The sequence below is a fragment of the Lucilia sericata genome, unplaced genomic scaffold (genome assembly GCF_015586225.1).
Source record: "Lucilia sericata isolate MDLA Ls3-8-SP2 unplaced genomic scaffold, ASM1558622v1 Contig000010F_arrow, whole genome shotgun sequence".
Taxonomy (NCBI): domain Eukaryota; kingdom Metazoa; phylum Arthropoda; class Insecta; order Diptera; family Calliphoridae; genus Lucilia; species Lucilia sericata.
This window is the reverse complement of record NW_023994050.1, coordinates 1,336,934-1,358,960: the sequence shown is the minus strand read 5'-3', so window position 1 is coordinate 1,358,960 and position 22,027 is coordinate 1,336,934. Positions and strand designations below refer to the sequence as shown.

Here is a 22,027-nt window from a genome sequence, read left to right as displayed (position 1 = left end):
CGTCGTTTTCGACCATTATGTCCAATGTGTCGAAAAAGACCATGCTTAGCTCCCCCTATCCGCCACCTGGGACGCGTCCGATGGGAGATCTGACAACTCCACACGGAATCCACCCATTGAAACATATATAAGATATGAGGCGGCGCTTACAGCCGAACGGCTCTTTACTTTAGGCGAACTGGCCAAAAACGGTTATAGGACACGTCATCAATGTATACTGGACACATTGGAAGGTTATACACATTCATCGGACGTGCCTGATCGCATACCAGACACTGAATATGTCGGAAACTTTGAAACGCTAATCCCAGATAGAATGTCTTGGTCAAGCGGAACATTAGAGCAAATACCAGTAGGAATCCGTTGCTACACGGATGGCTCTAAATTAGGGGACAAAGTGGGCCTGGGGTTCTATATTGAAGACCCAGAAACAGAAATATACCACCGTTTACCTAATCATAACACAAGCTTCCAGGCAGAAGTGCGAGCAATAACGGAATGTGTAAATTGGATTAGAATAAATATGGCGCCCACAGGGCTTAATATATTTACCGACAGCCAGAAGGCAATTTGTGCGATATCAGGTGATAGAATTAAATCTAAGACCGTATTGGATTGTAAGAAAGCTTTAACTGAATACTCTCCCAGAGGTAAGGTTCACATCATATGGGTACCAGGCCACTCGGGAGTAGTCGGCAACGAAAGGGCGAATGTAATAGCTTTAAAGGGAAGGGAGCTCGATGTAGTTAACCTGACAAACGCAAAACCATTCGACGCAACAAAAGCTGAATTAAAAATATGGATGAGAGAATCCCATAAGGCCTCTTGGAATAATGAAACGGTGGGTAGAACCACAAAGATTCTATGGGGTGACCCTGATGGGAGCAAGACGAGAAATCTTCTCAAAATGAGCAAGTCTGAGGTTAGTATGATGGTACGTATTCTCAGTGGACACACAGGATTACGAGCACATCTATACAAAATTGGACGTGCGGATTCAGATGAATGTAGAGCATGTGGAGAGTACAGTGAAACTCTGGAGCACTTTCTTTGCCATTGTCAGGCATTCGTCGAAGTTAGATCCAAGTATCTTGGAAGTGATGTTATTTCGGAAATAACATTCTTCAGCAACACCGATTGGAAGATTCTTAGGAATTACGTCCAGGAAACTGAGTTTCTGAACATGGAAAAATAATACATTCAGTGAACAATTTTTTTTTTCTTGAATTGGAGCGCACAACAGGCCCCATAGTGGCCTAGGTGTATTTCTTCGGATTTGATGTAGTATACATCCTCCTATCAACCTAACCTAACCTAACCTAATATTATTTTGGCCAAATTGGATTTTTTATTACTGAATAAATAAATAAAATAAATAAATAACACTTTTTGACACAGTAATTATTTAGTCATTTCTAATAATGAACGCAATATGTAATTTTCTTTAGACTACCAATGTCCAATTGAAGCTAATTCATTTCGATTCGACAATGGTGAAGTCGAGTCTTACACAATAGGGATGATTAATATATCTTCATTTAAAGATCAGATATTTGAATATTTTGTAAATTTGTAAATAATAAAACAGTAGAAAAATTGTTATTTCATTGTGGAATTTATATTTTTGCATGCAAAATTCTTGATTTTTTATTCTTACTACTAATTTGGTAAAACGGATTTTTCTCCTAAAGAAAAATAAAATCAAGAACGCATTTTTACACATCATTTAAACAAGGCCGTATAGTGGAATTTAAAGCGACGAACGTTATCATAAAAAATTCAGTGAGATGGATGTCTTCTTAAACCTCCTTTACACTAGAATACTTTGTACAAAATCCAATTGCTTGTCACCAAAAAATATTGTTGGTTCAGAATCACTTTCTGAGTCGATTATGCTATGTCCGTCTGTGTGTCCATGTAATCTTGTACGCAGGCTACAGGTCGAAATTTCAAGATAATTTAATGAAATTTGGCACATACTTCTTCTATTGAAGGACGAAGCCTATAGAAAATGGTTGAAATCGGAGCATTACTTCACCTAACCCCAATACAATCTTACCCTCCGAATAAAGCTTTTGACATTATTATTATGTTTAAGTTTGTATGATAAAGTTGATTTTCGTAGTGATCGGGCCTTATTTGGCCCCAGCCCCATACAAAGTCCCCTTCAGGAAATGACTTGAAGGTCAATAATGTACTTAAAAACACTAATATCACGATAAAATTCTGCATAAATAACTTCGATGTAAACACAAATCCCTTTACAAAAATGTATGAGTATAGGCCCATATTTACCCTAGCCCCCATATAAGCCCTCATTCAGAAAATCACTTGTCTGTTAATAAATTGTTAAAATATTTCGGAAGTAGGGTAGAAAACAACTTAAATGCTTTATTATAAAAAATAATCACATACATACTCATTGATACAGGGTATCACATGGCCGGCCATGCCCGACAATACATGCTTACTTGTTTTTTATTTATTTATTTTATTTATTCATTCATTCAAGTAATATGAAAAATATTTTTTTGGTTTATTTTTGTATGCAAATTGCAATTTTTGTCGGTATGCTTTCTTGCTAGTGACGAGCTTCGTTTCGCAAGGGAGCCCTATATTATTCAAGTGATTGGCAGTATATCTTCAAAAACTTTTATTTCAGAATTCAAAACTTTTAATCTTTTCCAAAATATGCTCCTGATAATTTTCAGTTGCAAAATCTGACAAATAGGTTATTGGAATAAAGAAATTGAAATCAATCAACATTGAAATCGGCTGAAACGTTTTCGAGATATCAGAAATTATGATGCAAATTTCTTGAAATTTGTATTTGTAAGCCTTTTGAAACTGTTTGAAAACCCCCGATTAGAGCCTCTTAACTCAAAATTGACTCTAGACTAGATTTTATAAAAGTAAAAATCATAGTACGGAATTGTGTAATGATCGGTCCATAATTGAACATTAGCTCTATACAAAATCCCTTTCTTGGAAAGACTTATTTGAAGATAAGTCCGGCTAAACTTAGTTTAGATATGTTATTTGAATTTAATTTAATTTTGGACAAAACCTCATCCTGTATATTAAATATGATTCCTTGTTGGAAAATTCTAAGTACCGGTGGATATTCAGCAACTTTTTGATTTTGAATGAGCAAGAATAAAGAAGAAATTTCTGATATTTCTTTCTTCTCTCTCCCACAAATTCCAAAAGTTGGTCATTGTGAACCTCCACTAAGAAGTAAACCGTTAATGGTACATAAAACGGGAAGCAGTTAAGAAAAGTTGTACTTTTAATCATAAAATTAATTATAATTGCTTTATAGTTGTTTCAAACATATTAAGATACATATCACAAAGAAGGAACAGGATATATGCATCAGATATCTCAAAAAAAATTATTTCCAAAATTGACTGTATACTTGACTAATAAATATAATGCTGTATAAATACATTGTTTAGTATTTTTAGGATCGGTTGTTAATTGTCTTAATCTAACACAATTCGTTCCATAACTGACTTAAGGGCCTAATGCTGGCCTTCAACCAGTAACAAAAGCCAACTTCCAACACTCAAAATTAGACATGAACCAGATGATATACATAAGTCTGAAACTAGAGATTAAATGGATCAAAATTGAGTTTACAGTTGTTTTTCGTGATCCTGTTTCCTTGTAAAAGGAATTTCTAAGGACCACACTAAAAAAAAACGTTATAAATATTACTGCTTACCCTACTATGCCAAATTTGATGTCAAATGACGAAGAAGATTTGTAAAATATTTTGTGTTATTTTTATTTTATTTTGTAAATTTCGAAATATGTCAAAAATGCCCTAAAACATTTTTTCTGAAAATAATAATATTGGATACATAAATAGATATTAAAGGATAAAAACTTTTAAAGACATTTTTGACATCTTTTTATTCTGATAGTATAAAATAAAAATAATACAAAATATTTCTCAACTCTTCTACTTCAGTTGACATCAAATTTGGTATTGTTTGATCAGAAGAAGTATTTTTAAATATTTTTTGAAAAATATACTTCTTTAAAACTTTGAAGTCTTTTAAAATAGACACAGGATCACAGGAAACTAAAGACGCAGTTTTTCTCCATTAAATATATATTTTCAGACGCATATCATCCGATTCATGTCTAAAGGTCGTTTTCTCCTCCTGTCGGACAGTGATATCGGTATTGTAATAAAATTAAACATAAATATCTAATGAATTCTGTGAAGAACGAACCACTACAAGTCCTTGTCCCAAAAGCTTTCTGATGTACAGTATCATATGGTCGAACTTACCCAACTTTCTTACTTTTTAATAAAATCAAGCATGGATTATTTTTATTGTATGTAAGTAGTTGTATAATTTATATCACGCCACTATTAATAATAAATCATTATAGTCTAACATTCATTATCAATGCTAATGAACTAAATAAATTATTAATATTTCTACATAAACAGATTCAACACTTGCATGGAATTTACAATCTAAGCGCAGATATTGCAATAAGGCTAATAAACCAGATGAAATGCCACAAGCTCAAAGCAAAAAAGATCAATTAAAAAAAGCTTTCAAAGATTATGGTTCTACAATAATAATATTCCATGTTGCAATATCACTTGTATCATTAGGCGGGTTCTATCTTTTAGTTTCTAGGTACGTATATTTTGCCTTCATGCTTATCATTTTAATAACTAACTGATATATGTACATACATACACACTACATATTACACATTTGCAACGAAAAAACAAGTAAGAAAGTATAGTCGGGCGTGGCCGACCATATGATACCCTACGCCAGTTATGAGTATTAAATGTGATTTATTTTTCATAATAAAGCATTTATCTTCGATATTCCCTTGTTCCGATACATTTAAGCAATTTATGGATGAAAAACTAATTTTCTGAAAGAGGCTTTATATGGGGGCTAGGGGCAAATATGGACCAAGCCCGATAAAATTTTGTGAATATATTTATATTTACATAATATTTTATTGTGCTGAATTTCATCGCGATATTTGTGTTCATAAGTTAATTTGGGACATTCAAGTAATTTTCTGAAGGGGACTTTGTATGGGAGCTAGGGTCAAATGGGGCCCGATCTTTATGAAATTTGGCAGGGTTATCAAGACTTCTATAAAACTTAGTTATGCCGTATTTTATCGATATATCTGTATATTTAACATAATTATGAGCTCAGAAGCCCTTTTCGGGGGGTTCTGTTCTATGGGGGCTAGGTGAAATAATTGACCGATTTTAACCATTTTCAATAGGCTTCGTCCTTGGGTCAAATAAAACGTGCGTGCCAAATTTCATCCAATTATCTTGAAAATTGCGACCTGTACCTTGCGCACAAGGTTTACATGGACAGCCAGCCAACCAGCCAGCCGGCCAGACGGACGGACGGACGGACATAGCTTAATCGACTCAGAAAACGATTCTAAGCCGATTGGTATACTCCACAGTGGGGCAGAATGGAAATTTTTTGGAAATAAATCTGGCATTTCTAAACGGCTGATCCGATCGGGATAAAATTTGGCGTGAGCGTAGCCAAGGAGTATTCGAGTTTAAGTTTTGAAGATGAACCCTGCAGATGCCCCAGGGACGGCGCTGTGGCGGCTCAAAGTAGGGTACCTACGACATGTAAAATTTTTTAACTCGTGCCATTTTTTTGTTTTTCACCCAAATACAAAGATTTTTATATTTTGTGAAAGCGCTCGACGAGATCTTGAAAAAACATGCTTGGACATACTACTTATCTCTTATAATATCCGAGTTATAGGCATTTAAAAATTTAGTGATCCAAAATTTACCATACCTTGGTCCGCCTTTTTTTGAATACCGGGCGTAATTTTGGACCAAATGGTCCAAATTTTTTCTTGTTAGTTAGACAACAAAATTTCCAATAATATACAAAAAATTTCAGATCAATATCGTTTACAGATCCAAAAATATACGTTTTTTAATTTAAAAATTCAAAAAATTTTAGATTTTTGGCGTTTTTTTGCCAAAAATGTGTCTTAACTCTTTTATTAATAAACTAAAATTTTTATTAAGAACATATAACAATTTTATAGTTTTCTAAAAGATATCTTTACGCAGAACGCTTTGGCGTAAAAAACTTGTCCTATTTTTTGAAAATGTTGCCACTGCGTCCTTCCGAATATGACCTATTTTTTATCAAAACTTCAACTTTGGGCGACATGTTCTAAAATCCCAAAGCTGGGATCAGAAAACTGAAAGCAGTTTTGGAAACCTCAATATGTTTTCTATTTACTCCAAAAGTATTTTCCCAGCCCTGAAAGAAATGTGGACCCTATGGGCAAAAAAGTAAAAAATCCCATTTTTGGGATTTTCATTCCTATTTTTGGGAATTGCGGGATGCCCTTTGACCTTATCAATTTTTTTTTTGCATATTCTTATTTGAAATGACAAATTTAACAAGCGTTGAAAATTTCATTGAGTTTTGTTCATAAATAAAGATTTTGTCATATATTACATATTTGTTTAATTTCTAAAACTATGATTTATATCAAAATTTTAATAGGATCGCAGATAGCTACAACAATTTAGTCCATATTTATCCCTTAATATCATTTTTTAGTTAGATATGGAAATTCTCGACCCTTTACAAAAAATTTCAAGCCAATATCTCAATTACATTCAAAAATATGTTCATTTAAACCTGTGTCCTTTAATTTCATCTTTTTCATATTTTAGTATTAAGTATGACAGCACATACATTTGGTGTTGAATAAAATATTTGGACAATTTTTAAAAATTATTTAGTTAATTATTTTATTATAATATTGTATATAAAATAAAAAAAATTATAATTTTATTATGAGCCACGCACAACAACACCTAAATCACCCCACACAAACCACCTTTCCCGCCCACCGAAATATAAAACACAATTTAATACAATATCATCAGTTAGTATAATAGCTTTTTTTATTCGAACTGTTTATCTTAAACATAATACAATTAATTCTTACAACCTACTTATATAGTTAATTCCTAACACTACTTATTTTCTATAAAATAATCTGTCATATCGGTATACATATCCAGAAGGTAATATAAGTCCTTTAAATCTTCCTTGTTTTGAGATGATAGATTTTCATAACAAATCCATCTTTTTCGCATAGTTGAAAGAACAGGATCAGAAGATAGAAGTAAACTATTAAAAATATCTTCATTCTGTGATTGCCTGGAGCATTTTCTTGAGCTGAATAGTTGAACATGCTTAAAATCTCGATTCCTCGCTTCCTGGGCTTCTTCTGTTAACTCTCCAAGTGGAAGAATATTCGATTCAATTATTATTTGACCATGACACAATACTTTGTGTACTGTTGGTGTTAGTTCCCTCCATGGATACAGAGATACAAGTAATTTAGAAATTTCAGATGTGTATTCCCCAAATCGATTTTCATTAATTTTATGTTTACTATTCAGTGCCATTAAAATAGTTTTAACTCTTCGAAGCAACTCCTTGTCGATTCCAGTTATTTTTGAAGTAATTTCAAAATCACGAAAAAACCTTCTCGACGTATTACCGTCATTTGTACTACCGCAACTTGAAAGTGGTTTGTCGATGTTTAATCCCATCTGAACTTTAAATTCTTCTTGGATTCTGCTTTTTTCCGCAGCTCTCAGTTCTTTCAATTCTTCATTATTTTTTGTTGATTTAGTAGGATAGTTTGTTTTTTTTTTTCCTGGATCGCCTTGTATGATGGTAATATATTGTGTCCTTTTTCATGCAGAGCTTTCCTTAATATTTGGTACTTATTTCGACTGAGACCCAGTTCCAACATAAGCGCTATTGCTTCCTCTTCAGTAAAATTTGATTATGATGTTGGAGTTGGTATACTTTCCACAATTCGCTTAAGTCGTTTTGGTGATGCATTATGAAGAATAGTTGCAATATGTACGACATCCATATGTTGGTTTTCCTTTTTCAGCATTTCGTTAAATGTATCAGCAATTTCCTCATTTGAGATTGAAAAAAGTTTTTGTGTGACCCTCTTTTTTTTACCTTGAACATAAGTCTTCGTATGACTTGCAAGGCGCTCCTGTTGATGTGTTGTAAGTTGAGATTTCCGTAGTAGTTTCCATCCAACTACAAAATTTTAATCGAAATTTCTTTTGATTTCCATCCACAGACTTACTTTTTACATCAAAAAGTTTTCAATTTTTGATATGCCTGTTTTGTCTACTTTTCTACTATATGTAGTTTTTATATAATTTGAAATGTCTTCAATTCTTTCTGGCGGAACACAACTCTTCGTACTTTACGGAACACAACTCTTCGTACTTTAATGTAATCTTCATTGTAGATTTATTAAATATGGTACTTAAAATCTGAGAAGTTTACTTATATACCAATTCTTGTCATTTCCGATACAGGTATTCCAAAGTAAAAAATTACGAATTGTCTACCTATTAACATTTAGGACTATATTACTATAACCTGTAATTCAGTCATTGATATTTCTTATTAGTGAATGAATCGAAATTATCATTACCTGTATATTTTTACCTACATGATCATAAACGAAACAGAACGAAATGATCTGTCGAAAAAATTTAGGTAACAAATAGTTATAAATTTTTGAAAATTTAAGCATAATAGGACCTTTCAATTATAAGGATAAGCAAACAAATAGAAAATAGGTAAATATAATATTTAAATATGTGCTGTCATACTTAATACTAAAATATGAAAAAGATGAAATTAAAGGACACAGGTTTAAATGAACATATTTTTGAATGTAATTGAGATATTAAGGGATAAATATGGACTAAATTGTTGTAGCTATCTGCGATCCTATTAAAATTTTGATATAAATCATAGTTTTAGAAATTAAACAAATATGTAATATATGACAAAATCTTTATTTATGAACAAAACTCAATGAAATTTTCAACGCTTGTTAAATTTGTCATTTCAAATAAGAATATGCAAAAAAAAAATTGAAAAGGTCAAAGGGCATCCCGCAATTCCCAAAAATAGGAATGAAAATCCCAAAAATGGGATTTTTTACTTTTTTGCCCATAGGGTCCACATTTCTTTCAGGGCTTTGAAAATACTTTTGGAGTAAATAGAAAACATATTGAGGTTTCCAAAACTGCTTTCAGTTTTCTGATCCCAGCTTTGGGATTTTAGAACATGTCGCCCAAAGTTGAAGTTTTGATAAAAAATAGGTCATATTCGGAAGGACGCAGTGGCAACATTTTCAAAAAATAGGACAAGTTTTTTACGCCAAAGCGTTCTGCGTAAAGATATCTTTTAGAAAACTATAAAATTGTTATATGTTCTTAATAAAAATTTTAGTTTATTAATAAAAGAGTTAAGACACATTTTTGGCAAAAAAACGCCAAAAATCTAAAATTTTTTGAATTTTTAAATTAAAAAACGTATATTTTTGGATCTGTAAACGATATTGATCTGAAATTTTTTGTATATTATTGGAAATTTTGTTGTCTAACTAACAAGAAAAAATTTGGACCATTTGGTCCAAAATTACGCCCGGTATTCAAAAAAAGGCGGACCAAGGTATGGTAAATTTTGGATCACTAAATTTTTAAATGCCTATAACTCGGATATTATAAGAGATAAGTAGTATGTCCAAGCATGTTTTTTCAAGATCTCGTCGAGCGCTTTCACAAAATATAAAAATCTTTGTATTTGGGTGAAAAACAAAAAAATGGCACGAGTTAAAAAATTTTACATGTCGTAGGTACCCTACTTTGAGCCGCCACAGCGCCGTCCCTGGGGCATCTGCAGGGTTCATCTTCAAAACTTAAACTCGAATACTCCTTGGCTACGCTCACGCCAAATTTTATCCCGATCGGATCAGCCGTTTAGAAATGCCAGATTTATTTCCAAAAAATTTCCATTCTGCCCCACTGTGGAGTATACCAATCGGCTTAGAATCGTTTTCTGAGTCGATTAAGCTATGTCCGTCCGTCCGTCCGTCTGGCCGGCTGGCTGGTTGGCTGGCTGTCCATGTAAACCTTGTGCGCAAGGTACAGGTCGCAATTTTCAAGATAATTGGATGAAATTTGGCACGCACGTTTTATTTGACCCAAGGACGAAGCCTATTGAAAATGGTTAAAATCGGTCAATTATTTCACCTAGCCCCCATAGAACAGAACCCCCCGAAAAGGGCTTCTGAGCTCATAATTATGTTAAATATACAGATATATCGATAAAATACGGCATAACTAAGTTTTATAGAAGTCTTGATAACCCTGCCAAATTTCATAAAGATCGGGCCCCATTTGACCCTAGCTCCCATACAAAGTCCCCTTCAGAAAATTACTTGAATGTCCCAAATTAACTTATTATCACAAATATCGCGATGAAATTCAGCACAATAAAATATTATGTAAATATAAATATATTCACAAAATTTTATCGGGCTTGGTCCATATTTGCCCCTAGCCCCCATATAAAGCCTCTTTCAGAAAATTAGTTTTTCATCCATAAATTGCTTAAATGTATCGGAACAAGGGAATATTGAGGATAAATGCGATATTATGAAAAATAAATCACATTTAATATTCATAACTGGTGTAGGGTATCATATGGTCGGCCACGCCCGACTATACTTTCTTACTTGTTTTTCTTAAAAAAAAAACACTGCGTTGTCTGCACACGAGAAACTTTGATGCAAATATTTTTTTGGTTAGCCAATAACTGCTTGTTTATAATTATCTTCTGCTGCCATTTCTGAATTTAAATGAGTAAATAATATAAAAACCTTTAAAATGAAAATCTATATAAATTTGGAAATAAATTTCATACACATGACCTAACTTTTTTCAATGCATTTAATACAAAATCGTACTTTTTTCTAACGGCTTATCGATTTTGGTATAAGCATCATTGTTAGCTACCGATTAATGTTAAGTGTTACCAATTTTAATTGGCGGTTTAGGTGTGCTTTGTCGAATTATCTTGTAACTCAAGAAACACCGCGTTTTCGGCTAAAGAGAAATTTTTATGAAATATCTTTTGTAATTAACATATCCCTTCTTATCTACAATTAACTGCTTTTTTCTTTTCGAAATTTAAATGAATTATTAATCCAAAAAACCGTTAAAATGATAACCAGTCCAGTTAATTTAAATTTTGTAAAGAAATTATATATTTACATGAATGAACTTTTTTATACTTTTTTAATCGATAGATTTTCGTATAAGCATCATTGTCAGCTAGAGGTTGATGTATAATGTCCCCAATTTAAATTAGCGGCTTAGGTGTGCTTCATCGATTTATACACAAGAAACACCGCGTATACAGTCCAATTTTTTCTATATAAAGATTGATTACTGATAAAATTCAGAATTTAAAATTTGTTTATAGTGCGAAAATTGGCTAAAGTAAAAAATTAAAAATTCACAATTTTTTTTATTCGCTCTAACATCTTCACGTGCTAATACATGATTTCAACATGTACAATTTAAAACTATTTCGATCACGCGATATTTTGGGTATATTGAAGTTACGCTGTTAGTGTGTTTCTCCAAAAAGACTTTTTTTTTTGAAACTTTCACGTTTGTTTTTCCAATATTTAAGCTTCTCCCACTGTGATACCTTCTAGAGCACATTTTGGAGATATACATCAAACGACGCGTAATTACATTGCCTACTTTTTCTCATTTCTAAATTTTACATAACCGAAGAGCCGCAATTATTCTATCCAAAAAACTGCAAATTTTGTAAAATTGTATAAATTTGGTTTCAAAACGACCACGTAATTTTTTACTTATAAATCGCACAACAATTATATATGGACTATAGTCATTCAGTAAGTGTATACAATATCAAAAAGTTCTAAAAAAAAACTACTTGGTTTCAATCACATTTTTGAGAAATTTTAACTTTGAGTGTTTATTTCTCCAACATGGAACTACTCTCGACCACAAAATTTTATGGACGTTTTCTTTCAAGTCTTGTGAATAAAAATTCGTCATCACTTAATTTTCAAAATATTAAACGAAATAAATATCATACATGGGAATTTTTCATTAAGCATTAAAATTTCATTACCATTTATAGAAAAAATTGTAATGAAAAATATTTTAAGTACCATTTAATGAAAATTATATTTTTTTCATTATAACTTTTTTTGATAATGGTAATGAATTTGATAATGAATTTTCAAAAACGAATTTAATTAGTATTTATAATTGTCGAAAAATATATTAAGGAAAATTTTTCGAAGATTCGAGGTTTGAAAGCTTTTAAAACCAGTTCACGTGGCCCAAATTGGCTGAAATTTTGCAGTCATAAGTACATCTGATGACAATACAATAATATGTTCGAATATTCGAAATTAAGTTCGAAAATTCGAAGTTATTTTCGAAAATTTTTTTATGTTTTTAAATTAATCTCTGTGTCATAAAACCTAAAAAAAAAATTTCGAAAATTCGAACTTGTGTTCGAAAAATTTTTAAAGCTGTTAAAACTAGTTCTTCTAGTCTGAATGTGCTGAAATTTGGCATACATGATTTCACCTAATGAAAATACATTATAATGTTCGGATATTCGAAATTAATTTCGAAATTCGAACTAATGTTCGAAAATTTTTAAAATCCATTGAATAATGGTAATGAAAATTTATTTTTAAATAATTACTAATGAAATCGTTTCATTAAAAAGCATTACCATTAGAGAAAATAATGCTAATGAAATCGTCAATTAATTAGTCGATATAATTAACTTCTCCCATGTATGATAAATATTTAATACATAAAGTTGATTTCTTAAAATCTAAAACAAAAAAAAAAATTGTTTTAGATTTTAATAAATCAATGTTTTGAATGCCCGTAAGTACATTATAGCCACCTAAAAGTTTCTTCGGATTTTCTTAAGCACTTGAAAGACTTTTCGTTCTGACATTACCTTAAGCTACCTTATGCACATTATAGTTGGGCCTTTAGATTTTTTAATATTAAAAAATCAAAAATATAATTTAATAAGAATCGTATGCCCCTATTTTGGTTCACAACATTAACTATTTTGGTGTTGTCAACTGTAAAGTATACAACACTGAAATGACAACCCTGTTTTTATTATTTTTCTTTTGTACTGAATTATTTTGAATGGTCAACGGTTAGAAGCTTGAGGTAGTTGAGATTATGTCGTTGATACGTACAGAACACGTCCTTGTTAATCTTTTAATTTCTACGTAAATGAAATAAACTTTAATTTTTAATTTTATTGAAACTACGCCCCAAGACGTTTTTTAATATCGTGAATAGATACTCAACTGAAAACTTTTTCATCTGTGACAGTGTTCTATATTCAAAATTTACAACACTTATCTTAAGTATTGTCATTTTAGTTCGCTGTGAATTTTCTCCGATTATCGTTAAACTGTTAAAAACTTAAAACTTATATCATAGCTGCATATACGATTTTATACGATTACAACGGTACATTTCTTACAAAAAGCAAATTGAAAGATGATGATATTTGAAATTTGTATGGAAATGAGTGGATTATTTTACTAAAAGTATTTTTTTTTTTTTTATAATATTTGGTTTTTTTCATGATACAACCATAGAAAGGTAGAATCAGTAGGGAGAGTTGTCAATTCTCTGCCTTGTTAAGTCAAACAAAAAAGAACTATAAAGAGAAAAACTTAAAAATTTTCAAATGAAAACCACGAAAAATACCATGAAATGATTCTTGAACGGCACACGCAAACAGCATTCCACACTTCTGTATCCTGTTTTTGATTTTTATTGGTTTTACAATCTTTTTGATTCAAATTATTCAATTTTATTTTCTTAACAAAAATTTCTCAATAATTTTTATTTGATGTTTTTCTTTATATTTTTTAATTTTCTTTTTTGTGACAATTCAAGGCATGTATAATTGAGAACGTACTTTTCTACTGATTCTACCTTATTATTGTTTTATTATGTTTTTTTTGTTTAGCACATTAAGGCCGGGTTTCTTACTAATCAGTTAAACTAGGCTTAACATGCTGTTAGATTACACTCGGAACAAATTTATGCGGACTTTAACCGATTATTGTGTTTTTCAGTTATGGCTCTAAGCTATTTTTGTTAAAGAATAAAGAATTCGTTTTTAAGATATCTTTGACCCAACGGCATTTTTTGTACCATTATTCTTATTTTACAACTATAATATTTTAACAAAAGTATTGTTAAACTAAAATTATAAACCAAATTTACATTCAAAACATACAAAAACTACTGATCCGATTTACATGGAATTTGCCATAATATAGAATAAAGGTTGAACCCACCAAACCAATTAAAATAGAATTTGAAAATTGAATTGAATACTACACCCTGTAACAATTTTTTCACACATAGAAAAGTTGATATGCATGTGAAACTAGATTCCATTTATAGCAATTCTGCGTACTCCGATTTTTATAATTAGCTCTTATGTCCTTATAAAAGGACATCAAAGTTTAAAGGACTTACAATTTCAAACGAATATTTTAAATATTTATATATGTTGTATGATGCTTATATTGGTATCAAACGAAAGTTGGGAATCTGTACATTCTATCTATATTATTTGTTTGTCTCACTTCGACAAAAAATCGAAAAAGAAATGGCGTAACTTACAGACTCTAAACGGCTGCCAGGTGTAGCAAACTTAATTTAATATTTTTTTCTTGCTTTCATTTGGTTTAGGAGTTACAGACATTTAATGATTTATAATATAATGTAGAATATCTTCCGCATTATCTATCCAAATATTACTTTTTATATATCATTCGATAGGAACCCTTCTATTAACCCATTGAGCGCCATCTCGAAAAAATGTGATTTTTATTTAGGATTTTTAAATTTAAGAATTTATCTTTAATTTACGGTATGAACACAATATATAAACGGAAAAATTGAATAGGAGAAGGAATGAGCTTTCATTTGATGTACATTGTAAATTCCTAACCCATTTAATGCCTTAGAATGATTGAATTAAAAACTTAGTTTCAATATTTTTTTTAAGTTAATTCATTTATTTCGGAAGTTTAGTTATTATATTCATATTTAAATTGAAAAATACGATTTGCTTAAACCAATTTTTAACAAAATCATACTTTTTCATTGGATATATTTATATTATGAGACCCCAACCAATTCAAATATTTATTATTAAAATATAATTTTTAAATACATAATTACCTTTTTCACAGAAAAAAGTTTCAGCATTAATATTATGAGCTGCTTTCATTGTTCCTAAATTGAATGAATTTTTTCATTTTTATATTTTTAAACATAATCTAGAAGCATTGCCTTAAAATATTAAAAATTTTCTTTATATTTTTCTATTTGTTAAAAAATGTTTGATATTTTCTTTGGAAAATTTTTTATTTCTTTATGATTTTTAGATTGAAAACAAAGAATGGATGTTCAGCTATATTTGCTGATTTTTTTTTTATTTCATATTTTGTTTTCCAATAGTTTTATTTATTTATCATAGAAACTCGCTAATATGTGATTATTTTCTAAAAAATGGAAGACATTAATAGGTAACGGATATTTATTGCAAATTTTTTTATGAAAATCAAAGAAAATGAAAAAAAAAACCAAAAAAATCTTTTATGTACAAATACATTTTATGAACTTTTAATAGTTGGAATGAAAATGGTTTGGGAAAAAAAGTCATGTTCGATTTATACAATTTATTACAAAATTTATTCCAGCTATGTACTATTTTTTTCTGTGTTGTTAGGAATATTTCTCTGTGGGATAAAATAAAAGAAAAAATTAAAAAAGTGAAAAGTGAAAAAAATTAAAAAAGAAAAAAAAGAGAATACAACAAAAAGTTCATAACACTTATAAATTATTTCACAAAATGTTTGGAATTTTTCTCTGTGGGATAAAATATAAGATAAAATCAACAAAAGTGAAAAATTATTTGAAAAAATCGCGCTATTTTTTCAAATAATTTTTCGCTTAGGCGCTTTTCAAACGAATACAACAAACAGTTCATAAAAATTTTACCTTTTTTCACAAAATCGCATACTTTTTCCATCTGCGACTCTTTTTAACCCATTAGTGCATCACGTTTTTTGTAGGTCTACACTTTAGAATTATATGTATTTATGAAATTCCCGGTCCTTACTTTTCACTTGAAAAAATATCAAGATATAAAAATGCAGAACTTTAAAATTGTTTTTTTTTTTTCATTTATCAGTTATTATCATTTAATAAATAGGTACTAAAATTACAAATTGATTTTTTTAAATATAATTTATTCAACTACATATATTTCCGGCATTTAAAGGGTTAACACTATGTTATGTGCTTATATCGCTACCTTTCGAATTATGGACAGTTTTACAAAAAAAGTCATGTTTCAAAACCATTTTTTAGCTTTTGGCACTTAATGTGTAATTCATATAATATTGTACATCATCTGAAAGGCCTTTCCGTGACCTTTCATATATATATTTTTTTTTGCAGTCGAGCAAGCCATTTCCGAAATTTTTAACTTGATATATACAGTTTTTGAACGCGTATAACTCTATAACTATAAGAGAGCAAACCAAAAAATAGTATCGTTAGACTCCGTATTAAAAGTACTATCAATGGAAAATAATGAAAAAAATTGGAGCCTTTTAGAGTCGTTAACGAGTTCTAAAGAAATTATATTTAAAAAAGGTCCCATTTTCAAAACAAACATTTTTAACTGCTTTTTTTGTGACAAATTTTCTATAAGCTTCCATTTCTTTTTTAATCCTGATGAATTGAAATAAATAATATTATTTTGAACCTTAGGTTCTCAGCTTCATTAGATATTAATAATTATTATTTTTTATATAAATTTGGAATTTCATCTTTTGAAATTGTACGTCCTTTAAACTTTAAAGTGCTTTTACAGGGGCATAAGAGCTGATTATGAAAGTACACAAAGTTAATACTAATGGTCCACAGCATCTTGTACATGTAGATTTTTTATGTATGAAAATGACTGTTGCACGGTGCTATAATCTCCTAATTACATACATATATTCCAATAAATAAATTTTTGTAACTTCATGTAGTTTTTTAGAGAATGACTTTATAGCTTAATCGAAAAAGAAATATTTTGCACGACACTTGTGGCCATTAAACTCCGCTTAGACCTAAAGATCATAGATGTTCTAAAGTTGACATCGTTATTCATCCACTCTCATGACATCCTCCCATAATTAAACAATATTTATATTTTTATGCACTTCACCTTCGTGAGAAGGGTATATAGAAGTTTGTCATTCCGTTTGTAATTGCCACAATATAATTTTCCGACCCTATAAAGTATATATAAATAACTGAAAAACACAATTATCGGTTAAAGTCCGCCTAAATTTGTTCCGAGTTTAATCTAAGAGCAAGTTAAGCCTCGTTTAACTGGGTAGTAAGAAGCTCGCCCTATGAAGCTTTTTAGTTAGTAACTCATTTGGCATTATAATTAAGACCCTAAGAATTTGGAAATTTTTAAATATCAAAATGTACTAAAAAGTTTTTGTGGGCCAAATATAAAGAATTTTTGGGTGTTTGCTTTAAGATTCTCCATTTATGCATTTAAAATTTCTATACATTATTTCGTTATTAATTAATATTTTTTTTCATTTCAGCGGAATAGATTTAATTGCAATACTCGAACATTTGGAATTCGCACCAACAGCTTTAAAAAATAGCGTTGCCTTAGGAGCAAGTAACTTTGTAATAGCGTATGCCGTACATAAAGTATTTGCACCAGTTCGAATAAGTATAACTTTAGGAGCTACTCCATTTATTGTACGATATTTGCGATCCAAAGGTCTATTAAAATCTAAAAACAAATAAATAACTTTAATTAACGTACTTCAAGTGTTTTCTTTAATTAAGATTTATAATTTAGAAAGCAATTCGAAGTGCTTTATTTTCACCAATTTTTAGCCTTTTATTTTAGCCATACAAATAAATTTAACGAAATTTGGACTGTATACTATTCATGTAAAAAGGGTGTCCCAGACTTAACACTTTTCCTCAACATGAATGTCCTTTACAAAAACAAAAATGAGTAAACAACAAACAATAAAAAATTTAATTTACAAAATAGGAATTCTATTTTTAAAAATAAATAAAAAACATTTGAATCCGAAAAATATATATGTATATAAAAATGAATGTGTGTTTGTATGTATGTATGTATGTATGTATGTATGTATGTATGTATGTATGTATGTATGTATGTATGTATGTATGTATGTATGCATGTATGTATGCTTGTATGCTTATTTGGACTTTATGAACGGCTAAACGGCTGAACATATTTTCTTGTAATTTTCACAGTGTCTTCCTGTATATCTGGAAGGAACTATAGGCACGGGAAAAAGGGCGGACTTTTATAAGGGTGGCTTGGAAACCACAAAAATCCTTTGACAATAATGTCAACATTTGGGTAATAAATTGACGGACTAGCAAATTGGAACCTCCCACATAAATTAAATATAAAAATTCGTATATCTGAGAAACTATTAGAGCTACAAAATTCAAATTTTACATGAAAAACTGTGACATTCATGCGAACATTTAAAGAAAAATGCTCGGACTTTCAATGGGAGCTTGCCATCTCCCATATGAAATAAATACAAAATTTCGTATATCTGGGAAATTATTATATTATTCAAATTTTTCATAGGTTACATTAAAATCTAAATTAACATTTGGATAAATTGGCGAACTTGCAATAATTTGCGTGGCATCCCCAATATGTAAAAAAATTATAGTAGGTACAAATGAATAAAGAGTATTAACAAGGGAATTGACAAGGGAATCTTTACTTACCCAGTAAGTGGGCAAGTAATATTGGAACAAAGTGTAAGTACTTTCTTTTTGGGTAAATAACTACTTATTTTTGTTCGACGATGACCAAAAAATAACTGGTTACAAATGTACTTACCCGACATTTCGGATTTAAAACCGGCTTTAAAGTTGTTTTCTATGTTTGTTAGTCTATTCTCTTACTCATTATTGGAATGGAATCTTAGTTCTAGAGGTAAATAATTCCAATATCTAGCTATTCTAACTAAAAAGGATTGTTCAAATACTACTAAAGAAATCCTTGGTATTAAAATTTGCGGGTTCCTAATAGAATGTGAAAAATAGAATTTAGAACATAGTAATGTTGGTAATCCAAACTTAATGACTTAATAATAAGTTACGATAGCGTATGAAATTTAGAAAAGAACAACCAAGAAAATGTTTGATATAGTCAGAAATATGTTCACGTCTTCGTAAATTAAAAACATCGTATTAATTAAAAACAATCGTATTTACAATTTTATTTAATTTTGTAATAAAATATGAAAAAGTTCCTGACACAATCCTCGAGACCATACAATATAATTGATATTAAATGAGAGAAAGCCAACCCAAAAGGTAAATAAATATTGGTAGAGTAAAGTTTACGCAAAGTATATGTAATTTTACAAGATACATTATCAATATGATTTCCAAAGGTTAAACGAATATCGATATGAATACCTAAACATCTTAGTTGATTAACAAACGATACAGGTGAGCCAGCAATAGAAATATTTAAATCCTCTCCATTATTTCCAAATGATAATGAACAGAATGCATTATTTGGTCCTTTATTATGTGTTCTACAGCTTTTGATAAAGCTGGTAAAATAGAGATGGGTCTTAATTCATCTATTGTATGGATTGCTTTCGATTTCAAGATTGGGATTACTCAAGCTGGTCAAAATCGTATTAACGTGATGAATTAGAATATCAGAGATGTGAGGATAAATAGATTTTATGAAGCGAATGGGAATAGAATCAGTACCAACAGATTCTGTTTTAATCTTACAGATAGCTTCAAATAATTCATCTTGATTTACACAAGAAAAAGAAAAGGAATCAATAGTTTCACTAAAAGTACTAAAATCAATTTCATTATTATCAGTTGAGATAGTTATATTTGCAAAATAATCATTTATATCATCAACATTAAAATTACACTCCCAACCATTATTATTATATACACTACAGTTCTTCAGAGTTTTCCATATACATATTCGATGAATCAAGGTTCGAAAACAGTCTAGAGTAGAATTTTCTCTTTTCTTTAAGAATAGCTGTTTAGCTTTATTTCTGTACTAGCTATACCCAGTGTGCTTTGCTACCCTAAAAGTAATTTAAATAAAAAAAAAAAAACACTACGATTTTGAAGATTCTAACTATAATAGTTTTCCATATATATATTTTTTTTTTAAATATTGGGGATGTCACTCAAATTATTGCAAGTTCACCAATTTTTCCAAATTTTAATTTAGATTTTAATGTAACCTATGAAAAATTTGAATAATATAAAAATTTCCAAGATATACGAAATTTTGTATTTAATTCTCATTGAAAGTCCGCCCATTTTTCTCTAAATGTTCACATGAATGTCAAAGTTTTTCAAATAAAATTTGAACTATCTAGCTCTAATAGTTTCTCAGATATACGATTTTTTGTATTTAATTCAAATTTGCTTTTTTATTACCGAAATGTTCACATTAATGTCAAAGGATTTTTGTTCTAATAGTTTCCCAGACATACATACGATTTTTTCTATTTAATTCATATGGAAGTCCACCCATTTCCCCCAAAATGTTCAAATAATTGTTAAATTTCTTCGTGCAAATTTTGAAGATTTTAGGTCTATTAGTTTCCCAGACAAACGTCAACTCCAATTTATTACCCAAATGTTCACATGTACATATGTCAAAGTTGTTCTTGCAAAATTTGAGGATTTTAGCTCTAATAGTTTCTCAGATATACGAAATTGTCTATTTTATTCATATGGGGGTTCCAAGACCCCCCCCCTGATTAAAGTCCGCCCTTTTTTCCAAAAATTAAAAAAAGCTAGCTCTATTAGTTTCCCAGATAAACGAATTTTTGTATATTTTATTCATATGGGAGGAGTAACGCCCCCCATTGGTAGTCCAATTTATTACCCAAAATGTTTACATGGATGTTAAAGGTTTTCGTGCAAAATTTTTTATTTAATTCATATGGGAGGTGCAACACCCCATACTTCTAGTCCGCCCCCTTTTTTCTTAAATTATTTTCTTTATATGGAAGGTGCCACGCCCACTATAGCCATTCCGCCCATTTTGTCCGAAAATATTCTTATGGATGTCAAAGATGTCCATACAAAATTTGAAGACTAACTGTTGTACTTTCTGAGATATACGACTTTTAGTACTAAGTTTGTATGTGAGCGTGGCACTTCTCCCACATCAAATTTTGAAATAAAAAGTAGCCTATTGATATTCTGCATTTCGATTCGACTCTCTGCCACATAAACAACAACTTGCAAAAACTTAGGTGCGATCGTAACGCAGAATACATACATTCGTAAAGCATTGAAACGAAATGGAATTGCTTCTTCTTTTTCTTACGATTCAGTTTTTTATTGTAATACCTTTTTTTCGATCGTAGCTTAACTAAATGCGTAAACGTAATCGAAATGCTGAATAGGGGTGAATTTTTCTTCTCATAGTAGGTACAAATGAATAAAGAGTATTAACAAGGGAATTGACAAGGTAATCTTCACTTACCCAGTAAGTGGGCAAGTAATATTGCAACAAAGTGTAAGTACTTTCTTTTTGGGTAAATAACTACTTGTTTTTGTTCGACGATGACCAAAAAATAACTGGTTACAAATGTACTTACCCGACTTTTCGGATTTAAAACCGGCTTTAAAGTTGTTTTCTATGTTTGTTAGTCTATTCTCTTACTCAGTGCTCCATTAACAAGTTATTTTATCATTCTGTCTGAAATGGTTTCTGCAAAAATGAAAAATCAATATTTCTTTAAAAATCTTCTAATATCGACTAGGAATAGAACCACTAACTAATTTCTTATTAGACATACGCTATAGACCATTGGCTACAAATCCTATTAAAAAAAATTAATTAATATTATTGATAACCACCACTCATTACCAAGTAATGTAGCTGCTACAACAACAACAACCAAGTAATGTATG

General features: G+C 30.1%; 1 protein-coding gene across 1 annotated transcript in view; it reads left to right on the top strand.

The window, feature by feature from the left end:
- Positions 1-17,863, top strand: part of LOC119603514 — a 38,394-nt gene extending 20,531 nt beyond the window's left edge. The window contains exons 4-5 of the mRNA XM_037955561.1: positions 4,469-4,664; positions 17,635-17,863. Coding sequence (XP_037811489.1) covers positions 4,469-4,664; positions 17,635-17,845 — 407 coding nt within the window. The 3' untranslated portion in view covers positions 17,846-17,863. The remainder of the gene's footprint in view (positions 1-4,468; positions 4,665-17,634) is intronic.
- The last annotated feature ends 4,164 nt before the right edge of the window (positions 17,864-22,027 follow it).